Genomic DNA, 20071 nt, shown 5'->3' with positions numbered 1-20071 from the left:
TAAATCCCTCAAAACAAATGTTATAAAAGGTTTCAAGGAATAATGTGCAAGCACAGATCCCGAACCGAAAGAGGTAAGTAAGGTCAGAAAAACAGATAGTATTCAATAAAGTTTTTTAAGTTTTCTCATACATTTTTATTGTTGTAACCCCGACGTTGAACGTGAATCACAAAGCAAAGCTTACTCATTACATATTCAAAAGTCGTCGATGTCTCAAAGGTGAAGAAACGGATTTCAACGACCCGCCAAATTCGGGACAGGCCGCAAATTAACCGGTTTCAAGTTGAACAAAGTCATGTTGGATTCCTTCGCGAAATTGTGACATTGCATGAAATATTACGGCAAAATCATTGTCATTTCAAGTTTTAATATTTGAATACACAGAATAATGTAAACATTGAGTTTTGATGATTTTATAAAAACTCAATTTTGAGTCCGGAATCCAAGATAGTTTATTTGTTTTTGAGATTTTTTTATTTATCTTTCACATATTTAGTACTTTGGTTAAATTACTTCTTAAAATATTTTTATTGTATTATTACTTATGTAGAAGTAATGTAAATATTTCATTAAATAATTTTATTTACATAAAAATATTTTAGAAAATGCTTCACAATTGAAAACAGATATATACATGTAAAAGAAAATTTTATGAAGCGGTATAATTTGTTTGTCAACAATGAAACCCAGAGAGCCAATTGAAAATTAATTAAAAACTCGACAAATTTACGCTTTGATGGTTGAATGCGAAACCTAATTAAATAAATTTACAATTCTGATAACAACTAGTAAAATAATCATTTTATTCAATAAAATTGAATGAGCGAACGTTAAAAGTTGGCAACCCCAACACAGATATGGCAATTTTTTTGTTCATTTATAATATCGTTTTTTCTTCCTCCCTATTCGTACAAATTGTTTAATAAATTCCTCCATTATGAAACTGTCAACGGACGTTTTATTTTACTGTGAGTCCGCATCATTACAAACGAGAACAGCTAGCTAGTTGAACAGCGAATCATAACTCCTAAGTTTAAAAAAATAGAGATTATTCGTTAAAAACTTGAAAAGTACAAACATAATAAGAAAGTTTGAACTTCATTTTACATCACCTGTAATAGGCATTCAGTCGAATTTAATATTTCATCCTGGAGACCGAGTGTAAGATAGCCTTAGTAGCCTGATTTACATACGATAGTGATTTATTTTTAATATTACTGTGTTTGCTTGATAAAATAAAACAATAATGATTTTTTTTTTTTAATTTCGTCGGAAAGAATATTAAACAACAGTAAAATAGGTACAGCCAACCTATAAAAAAAATAATAGTAATGTGAACATTCGGTTTAAAAGATTGGTATCAAAGTTGAAACTCTAGGCTAATAAGGGTAAATTAAAATATTTTGTCCCAAAAATTATCTCTAAAAAATAGATAACGTTTTTCGTTTGCTATTGCGATTGACTAAAGAACCAAATGATTTAAATAGATAAAGTAAAATAATTCGAAATACTGGCAGAATATTAACTGATGTCATTTTCAAAAAAAAAAATTCAACCGAAATTTTTGTCATGCATTGAATAACATCAATATATTTGATGAATCTGACATATCTTTGATACGGTAACATGAGTTGCGCAGCCGCGTGCGGAGGCCGTGATCGGTACATCTCAGTACGAAAACATATCTTATCAATAACATAGGATTACACCACTTCACAGCCAAATCCATCTCAAGTTGGTATAGAAAGTAATTATTTACTGCGAATTATTTAAACTTTATTAATCTTGATATCAAAAGATATGCATTTAGTTAGTTGTTATGGGCTTGGTTTTCTACAACTTCAACGAAATGGCACACAGTTTTTACATGTATGCAGAACACGGGCTCACTTCAGGCATCCTAGTTCTATGAATTTTAGCAACTCAAATTCTTGTGCTCTAATAATAAAACAAGTGAATGGAGCCATAACGACAACCTACTAAATATAAAAGGGCCCTCTCCTCTATCCTCTCGCTTCTCGACACGCTACTCCCAACTTTGCACTGGTAAAGATTATCTGGTAGGCCCGATGAAGAACGCGCGACTAATGTTACATTTAAAATTGCTTAAACAATCAATTGCGAAAAACATGTCAAAGATTTAGTATTGGAGTTTCTGTAATGGAAACACACGGGTTTACAAGTTTTGTGCTAATCTCTTTTGAAAATAACTTCTAAAAGCTAAGTCATCTTTAACTGCGGAAAACGATCGGATTAATTCTGTCAACATTATATTAACTTACTAATACAATTTTTATCAACTTGACAAGAGTGTGATGTATATATAATACATCTGACTAGCAGTCGCCCGCGGCCCTATCAGTACGGAATTATAAAAAAACTTAATAAAAGGCTACTCGCCTATGTGCTCTTCCAGACTATGTCCTTTTTTCCCGGGTATAATCTGGCCTTTACAGTTAATTAGTCAAGTTATTTATTGTTTTTGTTTGATTTGTTTAATTTCATAAGATGTGTACAGAGATTTGAAAACAAAACTAAGTGGATAGATAGGCTATCTAGACTGATGTAATACTAAATCAAAAACATCAAATAACACAAACTCAGGTAAGCGATTATCCAGACTTTGATTAAAACACGCAATAAAGATACGAACAAATCTTGCGACTGTTTGTGAAGCGATTACTTACTTATGAATAAAGCGAGAATTTTCTGCAGTTGATCTATGCAGCAGATTATAAAGTCCACTCGCTGATTAAAAGCTCAATTATATCAATGGAAGGTTTCTAAGTATAAATAATTAGATAATTGTTTTTAGGGTTCCGTACCTTATAGGAAAAAAACGGAACCCTTATAGCATCACTTTATTAATTTTAATCCTAACTCTAGATTCAAATTCACAACTAATTTGGATATGACTATAGAATAGACCAGTTGCTAAAATATTTCCTTTTAAAAAGAATAATGATGTTCGGATGAAATTTATATCATAATAATTTTTCATATCTTTCAATCAGCTGTTAAATCTAATTTCGTGTAACTGATTTATTATGCCAGCGATTGTTTAACCGTCTTAGAAACCCACGGTAAGTGACAGAGGCACATGGAAGAAGTGAACTATGGGGAGAAATACAATTGAAGAACAAATGTTCACCGAAAGCAGTGAAACTTTGAAACGTTCATGTGAAAAAAGTTTGGGAGTCTCTGATTTGCTTTAACGCGATCGATTTTTTTTTGTCACTGGTTTCCTTTAAGAGTCATATACAGCTTCACCGGGCTTGAGGTGGCCGAACTCAGATGTCGCTGAGCCTGAACCTCGTAACGCGATCGAGTTGGTTAACTTGCACTCAGCTTGATACCGATGTTTATCACACGTGATAATATCGACTAGTTCGGATGACAAGTGCAAATGTGTCTGCTTGACGATACGTTTCTTACGTCACCTGACATAATCTCATATCATTGTGATCGTACACTCCCACGTCGCATGATTACCATCACATCCAAGATTTATCTTAATAAATGTTGACAAATATATTAACACTAAATATACATTTATTTATTGATTTCATCACCACATTTACACACGACACTATAATCAATTAGAATCATTAAATATAATTCATCTAATTCGATGACATGCCCAAAGTATTCAGTGAAGGAAGGGTGGCAATGTATTACCTCAAGTTTATTTCTGAATTTAGGTAATCTCATATCATCTTTGGATCTATTATTGGTTTCGATTTTTATACTTCGCTTAATTTTAGTTTGTGGTATTTCAAAAACACATAGCTTCTTCTTCTAGTGCCTCTTTATTCTTGAAGGTTGGCCGCATAGCTTACTTATTTAAAATAATAGTTTGAAGGATGACTGTTAGTTTATACAAATGTAAGCAACAGATAGTTTCAATATTTCACAAGTTATACTTAGTTATATTTTTTTTAGTTAACTTTGATAAAGTCTTTCTTCTTAAACAGTACGGTGCGTGTTGTTTCATGTCCAATCTGTCACAAGCTGGTGACTAATTCTTTTGATTACAAATATGTAAACTATTAATATTACGCAGAAATATTTTAACATACTACTTATTTAAATAAAAACGAACAAACATCCTGAAAGTTGCTAAATATGAGATTAGAAATGTTGATTGTTGATAAGATTGTAAAACCGATGCATCCGTATGTCATGTTTTATATAAATACTAACTTTCGCCCGCGAATCCGTCCGCGTGGATATATAAAAAAAATATTAGTAAGTTAAATAAAAAGCAGCTCATCAAGGCATAAATTCTAAAAAAATGAATAAATAGTATCCTATGTCCGGTTCGACTTCTGGCTCTAAGCTACCTCACCAATTTTCAGACATATCGGTAAAGCCGTTCTTGAGTAATAAATAGTGTAACTAACACGACTTTCTTTTATATATATCGATACTCATAAAAGAATCATCTTACTAATATTAAAAATGCGAAAAAATTAAGCATCTAAAAGACATAAATGTTAAACTATAAGATCTACTCAAACAATTTAAATTATATGACAAGTATGTTACATTTTTAGCTATTTAACACTTTAACTCCTCAGTGTACTCAATTGGCAATATTTCTGGTATCTCATAGCATAAATGTCAATAAAAATAGCTATATCATGCATACTCGCTACGCAAAAGTTCACTTGCGGAAACTGAACTGGATCGTGACATTGACATTATTCCCGCTATTTACACAATTTATTTACTTATTTCATACTAATATTATAAATTATAATGTTTGGATGTATGGATGGATAGATGTTTCTTAGAATTTATCTCCAGAACAGCTGTAATGCAGCTCTCGCTGAAATGTTGTATGGAATATGTAGGATTCTGTCTGGATAATGGGTTTAACAAGTTTTATTTTAATTCGCAGACGAAGACGCGGGCAATAGCTATGATTGACATTTATGATAAAAACCCTACTATACCTTGCTTGTCTAGCTTTAAAAATGTTCGTTTATTTATTTTTCATATAACAACGAGTAAAGACGTAAAACATCAGAAAGTTAGCCGCCAATTTGAAGAATAACGCACTTATATACGGTGAATTTTATTTAGTTCTATTTTTGGACCCTGGAAACTGAAACCAATTTGAAAAATTATTTCAGTGTTGGGAACCAATACTTTCCCCGGATGACTACATTTATCACTAGGTATTTGCTTAAATTCCGCGAGGTCTAAGCCGCAAGCAATTTTATTAAACTAATACAATATCAACATATTCTCCATTTGATTACGAGAATAAAATTTATGCAAAACAAGAATATGAGGTAGTGAGCTAAAAGCATATTCGTTTACTTTGGCGCTTTGTTTGAACGCTCTTGTAAACATTCAACTAGGATTATATTGTTCATCATCTCACGTATTCGTCTCGTGGTGTGTCACCGCAATTTTTTTTATAAAACTAATATTGACAATGACAAAGGTAATACTGCCACGTGGTAGATACGAGTGCGGTATATTAAATGACAAACATTATTTCAAATGTTCAAAGTCAGTTTTTTATTGTTTTTTTTATTAATTTAGATGAAACATCAGGCAATAGCAAATCTAAATTAAAGTCTTACTAAAAAAACTTAAGTTATATTTGTATTGCGACTATGACAACAATATATCAAAGTTGATTGTTTTTATCGAAACTTGAAAAAATACATCAAGATCCACTGGCGATTATCAAAATTGCATACAAGTATTGTGTTGCTATATATAAATAATATAACCCAAACTGTCAGTTGAAAAGTCAAAGTTTTGGTTATCTGTTTACGTTAATTTTATTACCTTTATCTTGATTTATTGTTTTTTGAGTTACATTTTAATGATTAAATTATAAGGTGATAAACAATGTTTAATAACAAAAATTTAAACATTTTTAGGTTAGTTTTTTTACCTTACCAAGAATTTAAAACGTATCGTTTACTTTAGTAATTTTATTCTGTAGTGCTTATGATATTTTATTACTATTATCACATGATGTGCTCAGCATTATATCTAATCCATTTAATTAAGATTGCAATCATTATCATGATTTATAAACTTACTCTGTGCAAATAAAGGTAACCACGTTTTTAGTGATACACTAAATAAGATGAACGAAATTAAAACTGCAGCTTGGTGGGAGGGGTATAAAAATCACATTAATTTTATTAATCAAAATGTCATATAATAGTACGTTTTGTGTTTAGTATAATAATTGATAACATAAAGGTCCATTAACCTGTAACTTATCCTTGAAGCATAGTAAAGTTATACTTTAACAAAAATTAACAGATATGGTTAATTTTGTTTGCGTGTAATGTAATATTTTGGATATGAAGGCCGCTAAAGCCTGTTTTAATTATATCGCTAATTAGGTAATAAATATTACATTTATTTACAATTTATTACTTAACTTAATTATAAATATGAGGAAAGAATGTTTATAATATTATGTTTTATTAGACATTAGACAGATGGCAACCGCCTCACAGGCACAGGCGTCACCTCCTACGAGCTTTAAGTTTTTCTTTCCATTATGAGAGAGGATATTTTGAGCAAAAAAAATAATTGTCCCTCTCACTCTTTATCGAAGGAAACCGGGGCGGGTCACTAGTATAGTATAAAATTGTTAAGATAATCTAAAGCCACACTTCAGAATACGATAAAAATAATGCCGCTCATACGCAACTGTCTTTTCGCGCGCAAACTGCCAATGACAGGGCGGGAAACTTGCACGCCCCCGTCTCATGAGTGTCATGCCTTCGCTACATGAGCAGCTCATACGGAGCCGTCAACTATCTTAAGATATAGTTGATAAATGATCTTAACTTGAGAGCTGAACAAATGCAGTTAATCCCGTTTTGTGCCGTGCCTCCTGCACTGATCGATACGGAACAAAGACACTAGCGACAATTTTGTACTTATGTTATTTAATCTTACTAATAGCTGGTTGATTTTTAAATCAGATGAGCGTATTGTACATTTAGCAAACTTACTGCATCCCGAAGTGATGGCCCAAATATAGTAGGGAATGCGCGTGCAAAAGTAAATAGCGCTAAAGCGTCATCTACAGTGTATTTATTATACTCTTTTAGCGTCATCTAGTTTTTGAACTTGGAAACAGTTGACTTGTTTTTTTTTGACAGTTGTATAACTTATAGCTTTTTGTTTTATGACATTCACGCGATTCTCGCCTTTCGGTTTTTACCAATTAAATTAATGAAGTAGCTAGTTACATACCTACTTTTTATAAGAAGCTCTTTTCTCCTAATAATATAGGTTTTCTTTTCTTTCAAGATTGGTAGTTTTTAAATTTACATATTACAACCCTTAACAATAGACAAGTATCTGTCCCAGGCAGACTTGTTTGTGGTTGGTTGGTTAGCCGCCATTTTGCGTTGCGTTTATCGTTTGCGTTGTTACATTGTGGTTTTAACTTTAAGTTTTTAAACATCTGTGATAGCTTAGTTAAGTTATCTAATTTAATTGTAAAATCGTATTTATTTATTTGATTGTTATTGTGTTTGTGTTGTTTTAAAGATGGGAAGGAAAAAGAAGAAGGCATCTAAACCTTGGTGCTGGTATCCTTTTAAATATGCAGCTTTACATTTACCGAAACGTCTTGTGACCTTCGCGAATTGTAATTGACCTATTTTTGCAATATTTATGATGTCTTCCTACTAATTTTATGTTTTGACGTTGAACGATTTCCTTAGCAAGTTTATTAGGTATTGTAACAGGGAATTCGACGATGAAAAAATTCTGATTCAGCATCAAAAGGCCAAGCACTTTAAATGCCACATATGTCATAAAAAGTTATACACGGGCCCCGGACTGTCAATTCACTGCATGCAGGTATGTTCGTGCTCTTGGCACGGGCGCCGCCCGCCCACGTCCACACACGCCACTCTTTTAACTCTCACGATTATAGGTCGAGATATTTTTGCTCTATGTTCATTACACGCGCTAAATATCACTCCTATAAAAGTACTTTGCCTTTCTCTAAAACTATTGCATTATTTGGTTCTCCTTCGTTTTTCTTACCAATATTTCATATTTCAGGTACACAAAGAAGCCATAGACAAAGTTCCAAATTCATTACCAAATAGGTCTAATATAGAAATAGAAATATATGGTATGGAAGGTATACCACCAGAAGATATCAAGGAGCATGAGAAGCAAAAAACAGGTATAAAAACATTGTTTGGCCTTCTGCAGTGTTATGGATCCTAATGTATGTACAAGGACATATTTCTTTTTAAATTTTGCTTGGGACACTGTAGCATTAGATGTTTATTGGTGTATAGTTTTAGTGTTCCAGTAAAGGTATGTCTTTTAAAATCAGTGTTTAAAGTGATTCTATCTATTTTTATCAATATTTGGATGATGTAGGTGGTGGCAAAGGGTCCGACAGTGATGATGATGAACCCGCCGCTAAGAAGAAACCTACTGCAGCATTGGTAATTACATAATATTACAATTCACTTTATTTATTTGAGTACAAACAATGGGAATCTCATTGTTTTTCTTTATAAATAACATAAATCATATCGATCTTATGAAAGAGTATCTCATAGTTAATATAAACATGGATGATAGTGGATGAAACATGCATAGATGTTTTATGTTGGGAATTACAAGGAAGTTCTTTATATCCTACATTGAGACAAATCTAACTAAGCTAACGGATATTTAAATTTTAATAAGGTTTTAAATTAAATTCAACTTTATTCGGTTCCAGAGTAAAGATTATTCAGTAAGTCACTTGAATTGTTTCATTTTTTTAACATTCTGTAAATGTACCCTATATCAAAAATATGTAACCTTGCTCACTTAAATTCCTTTTTATTTAAATTTAATAATCATACATATACTAAAAACAATATACAAATGAATTTATTCCTTTAAAGCTTATCCCAAATATTGCTTTAATATCCTAATGACATTATGCATTATATGTATATAAATAAATAAATATATGTTTGGTTTAATGTTTATCATGTATCTTAATCATATAATTTGTATATATGTTGTTTCTAGCTGGGGGCAGGGCCTTCTTCAGTAAGTGCGGGCATCCTGCCCACGCCTATGGGTCAGATGCCACAGGGCATGTACCCCGGACATGCAATGTCTATGAACCACATGATGCCTCACTTCATGCAAGCACCTAGGTAAGATAATTTGAATCTTGTTACACAAGATAATATTCTGCTCTGCTGAAATAGAAAATAGTTTGCACTTAGCAATAAACTCTTCTAGCAAATACTGTCAAACCAGATTAGTGAGAAATCCAAGGGACTGCAATATTTCTCTTGTTTATAAAAAAAATTCTCCAACTTCTAGGTCTCTTGCTTGTCCAGGTTCAACTGTAATCAAGTTTCTACCTATGTTCAAATAAGTTGTTACTAACCAGCACTCAATCTTCGGCCACCAGCAATACCAAGTTCCAAGGTGTTTTTTTTAAGGTTATTGTTTTCTTGTTTCAGGATGATGATGCCAGGAATGAGGCCATTATTCCCCGCAGCGAGTGTGCCCACATCCACTCCTAGCAAACCCACCTTCCCCGCTTACAGGTAACAAATTATAAAATTCCATGTTTTAAATACCAAAGCCGAAACTTTGATTACCGAATATATTGTAAGTTTTCGTAAACTAATATCTTAGGTTAATATTGTTTTTTTTTATTTTACACATAAATTAATTATAAACTAAATAAGGATCTCATATTTAGTACTTTTCGAATTTGAAACATTGTAGTTTTCATTTAGTATTGACATATATTTACATAAAAATTTTAAAATAATTATAGAGGTATAGTACCTAAATATTTGATTAAAACTGAGAAGAATCTCAACAGGAAGTGTTGTGTTACAAATTGGCAGAACAAGTGATATTAAGTGAATCAATACACACCCATACATGGCATAATGTAAGTAGTCCACAACATATCTTACTTATGCAAGGAAGGTGCAACTTGTTGTGCAACATGCTGAGCTATTGTATTGTCATTTACATGTTTACATGATAAAAAAGTACTATTGTTTGTGAATGCAGACTTTATTATAACTTTTAAATAGGAACAACAATATAGATTTACATCAACAAAGTTTTAGGTTATGTAAGTTTCTTTCAACAAGTATTAAATAAAATAATTTTCATCATTCATAATCCAACTCATGCTTCATCGCCATTCTAATACAAAAAAACAAATTAACTAACAATTCAAATAGCACTTTAAAATTTATATTATATATTTAAATAACCAACTATGATCTTTATTTGAAATTAATTAATTCTTAAACAATTTATATTTTGTATGGATCAGTAACGCCACGATAAGCGCTCCGCCGACCACGTCGACATCGGCGGCGGGCTCGGAGCCTAAGGAAAATGGGGAGGTGAAGGTCCCCGCCGCCAACGCCTGCCCCCTGGTCACCGCCACCGGCGCCGGCTCCAAGATCGTGCACCCCCCAGAGGACGTATCCCTCGAGGAGATCCGGGCGAGGCACGCTAAGTACCGCCCTAAACCCAAGCCGGACGCCCCACAGACCATTGCCACCTCCGTCGCCAACATCATGTCCGCCAGCACCAGCCAGGCCGAGGTAAGTGGGCTTGTAGTATGTGACGTGTGCCCTCTTCACACGCAGGACATTCTCAGGCATCTTCTTAATAAAATAGATATCATTTAAAATAAAATATTGGGAGTAATAATTTGCAATGCATATTTTGTGCTGTCTGCTTTACCTGTACACATTGTTTGTCAAATTGCTACATCTATTTGGATCTGTTTGACGAGCAGTAAGGCATGTTCACTGCCGCTGTCAGCCTGCGATGTGTCGTGTTCCGTATGTAATGTGTACCGGTATGCGCGTGCGGTGGTGCCAGGTGGCGGCGCACATGTCTGCGGCGGTGGCGGCGGCGCGCCAGCAGGCGGCGCTGCGGCGACCGGTCATGCAGCAGGTGGTGGGCGTGCTGCCGCAGCAGCTGCAGCTGCAACAGCTGCCCCAGCTGCAGCAGCTACCTCAACAGCTGCAACTCCAGCAGCTGCAGCAGCTGCCGCGCGTCGGCGTGCCCGTGTCGATGCCGCCCGTGATGCTGCCAATGATGCCGCAGTTCAACATCATGCGCCCCATCCAGCCCGGTCAGTACAACGCTTACTATAGCTACCAATAGACCACCCACAACATCTCCCCCACTTTACTCGGTACTCTATAGACATAATGATCTATTACAATCATAAATACACGTAGAACATTTTACTCCATTTATTATTTTTATGCAAAATTATTACTTGAATTACGGAAATAATTGGAATGTTGAATTGTTTGTATGTATGGTATATTTCAGCAGCTAGAGAAAATGAAGGATAGAGAACTTTTAGACATGTTATTGAATAAAAGAGAGAAATTTGTTGAAGACAGTAATGTTGGTTTATAACTCTGAATACTTTGTAGTTAAATTAAGTCTCTACAAATCAAATGTGTCATTAATTTTCTTGACAAATATTTTACATTTAATTATGTTCTTTCTACGTGTATTTATTTTAGGCGTTGAATTTTTACAGTTTGATTTATTTTTTAAAGAATTACCTTTATTGTAACTAACTTTTAGAATAAACAGTTTATCATAAATATATTGAATCTTGCAAACTGTAAAATTTCATAATTTATATTCCATAACATGTATATTGTTACGTGCAAAGTTTTATATCATTTGCAAATATGATAAAAGAAATCACTGTAAATTTACACTAAGGGTAGTGGAAACAAGGCTTAAATTGATTTTATTAAATGTTTAAATAACTATATTTATCTTGTTTCTAATACACAATCCTTTACCATGAGTGTCCACTGCGGAAACACATGCATCAAAACTACATGTCATATTTGAAATCGTCCATTAATCATGTGACATTGCAAAAAAAATCGAAACATCACGACAGGGGAGGGACGGATCAAATATAAATTTTAAAATTAGATGTATACTATTTTCCGAGATTTAATATTATTTAGTATTAATACTATATTGTAGGTGTTAGGGCTAGTCTAAAAACATCACGCGATTAATGGACGATGAGTTTCTGAAGAAAAGAGAAAATGTTTTTGTACATGTATTTCTAAAGTATTTAAGTAAACATTGTTCTACATATAAACATATGTTTTAGGAATAACATTGTCTTTAACATAATCATTCATTAAAACGACTTAGCGCTAAATAATATTAAGAAATAAAATGTATTAGGATAGTTCTTCAAGAAGTTATGTATTGTTCATTTTACGATTATCAATGTTATGTGCGTCATATTATTGTATACTATTACATAGGAAGAATAATTGACTAAGACAAGGGAAGCATTCCTATATGTTAAATGTATGTTTATATATATATATTAGTTGTTTGTAAATGTGTTTGTGTCCGCTGGTCTCCTGCGATACATACCAGTCCCTCAGTTCAGAATATGTCATTTCAAATTCCAGTTCGCGAGCTGGTTTGAGAACATTGTGTGTGCCACGAGGTTTGATTATATTTTATTCACGTATTCACTTTCAAACATTAGATTTTACATTTGTTCTTTTTGATATTTGATAAATGATTTTTTATGACAATATATTTTTTCTTATTCCATATTTTAAATGAGAGGTTTGATGTCTTTTTGGATACTTCGATAGCCGAGGATTGTCCACAATATAACAGTTTGTAGAGTACGCCAGGAGTCAGTTTTAGATGTTACGACATTACACTTGCAGTGGTTACTATTTATTAGTTAGTATTTGGGTAATGGCGATTTTGTAATTTAGATGTATTTTGATCAGATTTACACGACTTTTTCTTTATTTTGTATTCAATGTTAATCTGTTAAGATGCGGCGTGGAAAATGGATCGGTTCGATGTGAATGTTTCTCTGTTCATTTTTTTTTTAATTTGTAATAAAATCCTGATACTTAGCGAGTTTAGTTTCTATTTTCCACGGCTGTGAAGAGTCGAAGGCATAGGACCAGGCTCAGAGCGCCCCCGTCCCCGCGCGGACGTGTCCCCCGCCCCTGCCCCCCGCCGCCCCCCGTAGCCCTCACGCGCCGCCGGAACCAGTCTGCGGTAACTTTATATTCACATTCGTTACTGGATTTGCTTACTGTAGTAGCTCTTATTACTGTCTCGATTTCTCTCGTAGTGGCCATGTTGCCTGGCCGTCGGTTGCGGGTGGGTACTACACTAATTATATATTTACGTACCAGTAGTTTGTCGCTTTCAACTGTGCATGACCGAGGAGTTAGTCGTTGGCTAAACTGGAGGCACGCGGCGACCGCGAGGTGCGACCTGCATGTCATACAAATACCATTGTTACACATTACCTATTTTCAAGGTGTGATTTTTTTATGTGACTTTCATCGTTCCTGTGTTCCTTGAGGCCGGCGACCGCGCGCCCCCACTCGGCCCCCCGTACACCGCACACACCACACTCCTCACCTCTACACTGCAGCAGATACACAAAACTTATCCGACTTTACAACATAACAATGAAATGACCAACAGTAAGTTCTCGTATTTCTCTTAACTCATTGCAAGAGAAAACATGAAATAATAATGAATTGGTGTAAAAGTGGTGGTGGCGTGTGGTGTGTGGTGGGCCGAGCTGTGGGGGCGGGGGGCGTGCGGCGTGGGGGCGCCGCGTGACGAGCGTGTTGTGTGCAGGCATGCTGGTGCCGGGCGGGATGATGCCGATGGGTATGTTCGGCGGCGTGCCGGGCCTGCTGCCGCGCTACCGGTAGCCGCCGCCGCCGCCGCAGCCGACAGGTACCCCCGACACATACATAACGCGGTGACGGGACACTAACCGGCCCCAGGTAAGACGAGGACGCGGACTCCGGTACGGCCAGCTCGCCGCCGCCGGACGCGCCGCGCGGCGTCCGCCGTCTCGATGTAAATAGTCGCGTGCTAGTGTAGGCGGCGCGGGGTGGGGGAGGTAGGGGAGGGGGTAGAGGCGGCGGCGCGCCGGGCGGGGCGTGCGGCGGCGGGCGGGGCGGCGGGCGGCGGGCGCGGCGGGGACAGGTGACGAGATCGCCCGGCTCGGCCGCGGTTGGGCCGGCAGTTCCCTGCAGCTCCGGCGCAGGCGACTCCGCTGTCACAACTCGCGTTGTTGGATTGGCGGCCCCCTGTCCCCCGGCCCCGACCCGCGCCCCTCCTCCTACTGTAATGTTCTAAACTCCGGGTGTTCAAATGTGTGTAAGAATAACGATCATACGTTAATTATCTGCCTTGAAATTTTTCTTAATTTCCACGTGAAGTTGTGACGTTTGCCTATCTTGTAGAATTTTGACACTTTACTCAATAAATATGCTATGGATCGAATGCCCGCTTTTTATTTGTTTCCTGTTGTCTAATTTTGGAAAGCCAACTTAGTCTTCATAATGTATGTCTAGTTGCCCGTTACACTATATAACTATGATATCATTTATTTACACGCTAATATATGTATGTATTTTGCTTGTAAATTAAATATGAACATAAAGTATTATCCCGGTAATGTAATTAGGATGATGCATGGTATGACATTGTATGATGTATGAGGGCGGGGAGCAGCTGGCTATCCACAATTAGAGCGCATCTCATTGTCCGTCCATTGTGCGAGGAGTGACGCAATAAATACACATTGCATATTAAAGTCATATATTGAATTATATTTAATTGTCTCAGAACACGTTTATATGACACGCACCACAACGCTGCAGACGACACTTGCATGTACAAAATACAACAAATATAATGTAAAAAAGAAATAAACTTAAAACAGTTGGTGGTAAAATGCAACTGACACAACCAACATAACCTAACAAAAAAAATTCCACAGTTTTCAACTAAAATTAAATTAAAAATCAAACTTAGTATCAAAAACAACATAATTTGCATTAAAATACTTTTCTAAGTCTATCATTGTATAACATCTAATTAGAAAGTCGACATCTAATCGATAACACAAACTGAATACGTTACAAGTAACTTCAGGTAAGCGATACTCTCCTTGGTCTGATAAAATGTAGGGTATTTATTTATTAAATTGGTTGTTATATTTATAATTGTAACGATGTAAAAACTACAAAATTTGAGCGTTTCGAAGATCACAATACAACAGTTATAATGAATCTGTACTACTTTAGTTAAATATTCCAATACAAATCGGCTACATCTAAACTTTTCTATTCTTACATCTTACGGATATGTAACTGTTCGTCTTATCGCAAAAGGACATAGACCCAATCACAACCCTTTCGCACTCCGCCTACTTATATCCAGTATATTTTGTACGCTTTTTATATACGAGTTAAAGTTAAATACATTTTATAGCAACATTACAAAAACTAATCTACGACCTACCCTCGAGTAATTAACAAATAATTATGGAAGAATGGCACCGCTAAATACAATAATCGTAATATTTAGGCACTAATTTGTAATACATGTTTTCAATGTTAATAATTAAGTAATAAGTATATAATGTGCTTGATATAAAATTCCTCTAAAACACGTCAAAATGTGTGAGTAGCAACTCTCACAGGCCTTCCTCAATGCCTTATAGAGCTTAGCGTCTCTCAGATACACTCATGTTGATGGAGCGCGCGCGTAGAGCTCAGTCAGCAGGCGAGGGGGAGAGCGAGGCGGCGGGGGCGGGGGAGAGCGAGCGCGCGAGGTCGGGGGGGCAGGGGCAGGGCGTGTTGGCGCGCGTCATGCTCTCGAACCGCTCGCGCATGGCGGCCACGTGGCCCGCCGCCGCGCCCCCCACACCCGCGCCCGCCCCGCGCCTCTCCTCCACCAGCTCGCCCTCCGCCGCCGACACCAGCGACACCTCGGACGAGGCGGAGTAGTACGCCTCGCTGAGCTCGCAGCCGCCCGCCTCGCCCCAGCGCTCCGCCACCGCCACGTACGTCTCCACCTCGCGCACCGAAACCTCCTCGGGGCTGACCAGCTCCTCGTCGCACACCACCTCGCCGCTCTCTGCGGCCATCGCTTCCTCGGTCCACGTCACATCCGTGCAATCCTCGTACTCGGTCTCCTCGTAGCCCGACGTCTTCATAGTCTCGCACAGTCTATTTATCGCGTCGACAACGTCCCTAAGATCGCTCACGTCCTCCGCGGGCATCGTCACCTCGTCTATGGGCAGCACGGTGAGGTCGGATGGCGGCGGGGGCGCGGGTGCGAGTGGTGGAGGAGCGGCCACGGTGTGGGCGGGGCAGAGCAGGGCGTGTGCCACTGAGAGCAGCGCGTGCGCGGGGTGCGAGTCGGGCACGAGATGCGCGGTGGAGGCGGAGTGCGAGCTGGCGGGGGCGGGGTGCGCCCCCCGCGCTCGCTAGCAGGCGCTGCTGGTGCCCGACCACCCCTCCAGGGGGACCTGCAGCGGGGGCGGCGGCGCCTGCGCTTTGTTCACTGTCGCAACACAACACAATATCAGTTGCTACATCTTGCACACTTTAACACGCACAAGGTTGCAAACTGTAATTAGTGGATTAAAGTGTACAGGAAACAAAGGTCCCATCGGTTACGGGTGTTCCATTGTTCAGTAAACAAGTCATAAGTTAGTCTACAGTGTTAAACTTATTATATTAAATTAAATTCCTACTAACATCACGCTTTCATACGACATGCGAGGCTTTTACATTTTGTTGTGTTGTGAACATGCGATGACGTGATACATTCAAAGGTTAGTATTAATGGGAAATGAATGGATGTGGTTAGTTTTACTAATGAATTCACTGTGTACTATAAAACTAAAAGTTGCACAAGTGTTGAAAAAAATGAAAAACACTTACCCAGGATCACAAAACAAGTACTGTGGTTGGTCTCACATAGAATTAAGCTTGTGTTGCCATAAATATATCACGTAGAAATCCGTTTAACTTCAAATACAACTACTAATTCCATTAAAATAAAATGAAGGAAACTATTCTTTAAAATTCTATTTTTCCAACTAAAATACTTTAATAGACTATTTTCTAGACATTTTTATATAAATATGGGCAATACTTAGGTAAAATTGCATTTGCACAATGCATAGAACTTGAGTAACACCACATATGTTCACATGAAACAATCAGACGACATCTAGTGTTAGGTTGAACAATGAAATACTCGACAACGATTCAATAATAATTACTCTTTTATTATTAAAAAAATAATATCTATAAAATACATAAGCATAATACATAGTTATCACAATACCTGTCGCCACTCCCCGCACAATAAGCCTTCATTAAATCTCTCCACTGGCAAACATTACACCAAATATAAAAACATATTTCAAAGCAAAACGCGCGTTTCATGTACTTTCAAATTAATTAAGTACTTTCATAATACTGGAAAACAAAACTTTATTCCCAATTTAAAATATTAAAAATAAAGTCGAACATAAAAGGGATCAGTCAAGAGATCTAATGAATGTGTGTTGTCATTCTTGCTGTGAAATAAATACTGCATCGCAGTTTATTTTATAAATAAATCAGCATAATGGCACCTCGCTATTAACTAAACGAAAACATCACAACAAATTTCATCTAAACTATTGCAAGTTTACAAAGTTTACGTGCAGGATAATAGCGTGTATACGTATCAAATTTTTAAACTATAAAGGCTATGTGAAAATATAAACGCATTTAAAAACTACAAATCGGGCAACTAGAGGGTGGAAAATGTGCTTGTCATTGTCAAAAATCGCAACAAAATAAAAAAAAATAAAAGTCAAATTTTAACACTACCAAAAGTCACAAACAAAATTAAATATTTAAATTGAAGATTGTTATAAATACCATGTAAAAATACTACAGCTTTAAAATAAATAAATTTGATACGTATAATAATTTAAATACATACATTGACACGATAACAAAAACAATGTTCATACAACTATAATATTACATATAAGATTAATATAATGACTCAAAATAAGTTGTAACATTTCTAAAGAATTAACATTTATTGCCGCATTTAGTATGGATTAATGATTACACAAGCAGACCCTTAGTCTTGATTTCTTTTACCAAATCTACACTAAGGGTAGGACTTATTAACCATTTAATGAGCGGCAGTTAGATATATTTTGAATGAAAAAATGTAATGAAATTTCGAATGTAAGCTCACGTTAGTTAAATGAATGTTATTATAATAAGAACTTTCCAGAAATATGAAAATGGAATGCCAATTATAAATGCCATAATCCAATGATAATGGAAGCCATGTCTTTGTTTCAAATGTACTTATTTAAAAAAAATACCGTAATATGTCGCAGGAGTTGTGTAAAAAAAAAATTCAATAATATTTAAAGAAGTTTCATCACATTTATAATTATGCCAATACGGGCTGTCACGACGACACGCATGCAGTCATGCACACAGACAACAGAACAACCTCTCCCTCTAAACAATCACAAACAATCCAATACTAATTTGGTCTTAATATAATCCAATTAAAATACTAAGAAAATTAACATAAACTTATTCGCTACGTCTAATTTATGACTTGTACATATTGCATTGCAAAATTATCTTTCTATATGTACAATATTAACGCTAAATCAATTGTATACAGTATGACTATAAAGACGTTTTTGTGCGTTTCACTTATTATCAAGTAAAACCAAAAAACTATACAAAGCAATTAAGACTAAATACAGTCATTTGTCAGTCGAACATTTGTAAAATCCTCGAAACATATCTTGAATGTATAGCGACATCCAAGACATCGTTACACAACAAGAATCACATGGATAAAGTCACATTCGAATTGATATTGCTACTAAAAAATCTCTGTCACAAGAGGACATTGATGAAAAATTGTATATTTTTCTGAATTTAATTTAATTGAAGAGAGATAGATGAATCACAGTTTGAATTCCAAGACCGATCTTGTCTCTCTGTCTCTTGTTATGCGTTCTCGCTTGCACGCTCGGTTCAGGCGGAACGTGACAAGAGTCATGATTTGATTTGATGCGTGCAACCGTTGTTTATTGGTTTTTAAGACGTAAAGATATCAAAAGTCAAAACGTTAACATTAAAAAATTTAATATTAGTTCCTTAATAAACTTTTCAAGTAGCGTTGCCATTCGAATGTGACTTTGTAGGGGTTTTGATCTTTCAAAGTAGCAAAATAACAAAAACGCTACTGGTAAAAATGTTGGTATATTTGTGTTGCGATGCATCAGGCGTACTTACCGGCGAGCGCGGCGCTGCTGTAGTCCTTGGCGATGCGCAGGAAGGGCGGGGGCGGGGGGAAGGCCGCGGGGGGGCGGAACAGGTCTGCGTAGCGCGCCTCCAGCTCCGCCGCGCGCATCGAGGAGCCCCGCACTGGAGGGGGCGGAGCGCCCGCCTCACTCGCGCCACTCGCACCGCTTGAAATGCTCGACGTGCTCTGCGCAACCCGAAAGGCAAACCTCAAACACGTGTATGTAAAGCCTGCTTTGATTACACTAGTAGAATGAACAGAACGAAGCGTCATAACATTTACTGGTTTTTTGGGCTGGACAAAAATATTTTTTCGTAGCAAATATTTGAAAGACAAAGATACTTTTATTACTCCTATCTGTATGTTGCATGTATTAAAGACTATTTTGGCCTATTTTTATTGTTAAAAATGCAGTATAATCTATTTTCCTATGTACAAAAGCTAAATAATGAAGAATTAGAATATGTATCTGTTTTACAGATCAAAGATTAGAAGATTATGACAGTGGGTGTTACTCGGCGAATCATTTTAAGGTAACCTAAAACTTAACATATTTGCTACTTCAATACTAATGTGGTATAAAATTCATGTACCTATAAATAATTGGTAATCGTTATCATAATTTTGAATTTCTAACACCCAAAATGTACCCAATCTTACTACGTAGCTTAATAAAATAAAAAGCTATTTAACTGTCCTTTACTTACACTTAGCATAATTGCCGTGAAAGGTATGCTTTACTATTTGTTTTCACAATGCTTTTTTCACATCGCTATTTGTGTCGAGTCGTGTGTCGTGTCTTGTGTCATGTGTACACTCACATTCTGTCTGTGGTGTGGCGGGTGATGCGGGGGCGGTGGCG

The 20071-nt window shown here is 36.4% G+C and overlaps 3 protein-coding genes across 4 annotated transcripts in view; 1 reads left to right on the top strand and 2 right to left on the bottom strand.

The window, feature by feature from the left end:
- The first annotated feature begins 7368 nt into the window (after nucleotides 1–7368).
- BuGZ (Bub3 interacting GLEBS and Zinc finger domain protein) lies at nucleotides 7369–13961 on the top strand. 2 transcript variants are annotated; one of them, XM_013325183.1, is made up of 9 exons: nucleotides 7369–7586; nucleotides 7734–7860; nucleotides 8068–8194; nucleotides 8398–8465; nucleotides 9046–9176; nucleotides 9492–9578; nucleotides 10331–10607; nucleotides 10891–11146; nucleotides 13696–13961. In XM_013325183.1, the coding sequence occupies exons 1-9, from the start codon at nucleotides 7546–7548 to the stop codon at nucleotides 13770–13772; spliced, it is 1191 nt and encodes a 396-aa protein (XP_013180637.1). In that variant the 5' UTR covers nucleotides 7369–7545; the 3' UTR covers nucleotides 13773–13961. The 2 variants fall into 2 exon arrangements, with proteins under 2 accessions (XP_013180637.1, XP_013180636.1); XM_013325182.1 differs by having other exon boundaries at nucleotides 10882–11146.
- A 699-nt stretch (nucleotides 13962–14660) lies between these two features.
- LOC106127128 (uncharacterized) lies at nucleotides 14661–19289 on the bottom strand. Its single transcript, XM_013325132.1, has 2 exons — nucleotides 19200–19289; nucleotides 14661–16422 (listed from the first exon to the last, which is right to left on the bottom strand). Exon 2 carries the CDS (start codon nucleotides 16136–16138, stop codon nucleotides 15629–15631), a length of 510 nt encoding a protein of 169 aa, XP_013180586.1. The 5' UTR covers nucleotides 16139–16422; nucleotides 19200–19289; the 3' UTR covers nucleotides 14661–15628.
- LOC106126969 (WAS/WASL-interacting protein family member 2) overlaps nucleotides 18296–20071 on the bottom strand; it is a 13182-nt gene continuing 11406 nt past the window's right edge. The window contains exons 6-7 of the mRNA XM_013324879.1: nucleotides 19803–19876; nucleotides 18296–19589 (exon numbers count right to left, since the gene is read on the bottom strand). Coding sequence (XP_013180333.1) covers nucleotides 19186–19589; nucleotides 19803–19876 — 478 coding nt within the window. The 3' untranslated portion in view covers nucleotides 18296–19185. The remainder of the gene's footprint in view (nucleotides 19590–19802; nucleotides 19877–20071) is intronic.

This window comes from Papilio xuthus, unplaced genomic scaffold, assembly GCF_000836235.2.
Source record: "Papilio xuthus unplaced genomic scaffold, Pxut_1.1 DF824888.1, whole genome shotgun sequence".
NCBI lineage: Eukaryota > Metazoa > Arthropoda > Insecta > Lepidoptera > Papilionidae > Papilio > Papilio xuthus.
The sequence above is the reverse complement of the archived record's forward strand: the minus strand, read 5'-3'. Positions and strand labels throughout refer to the sequence as shown.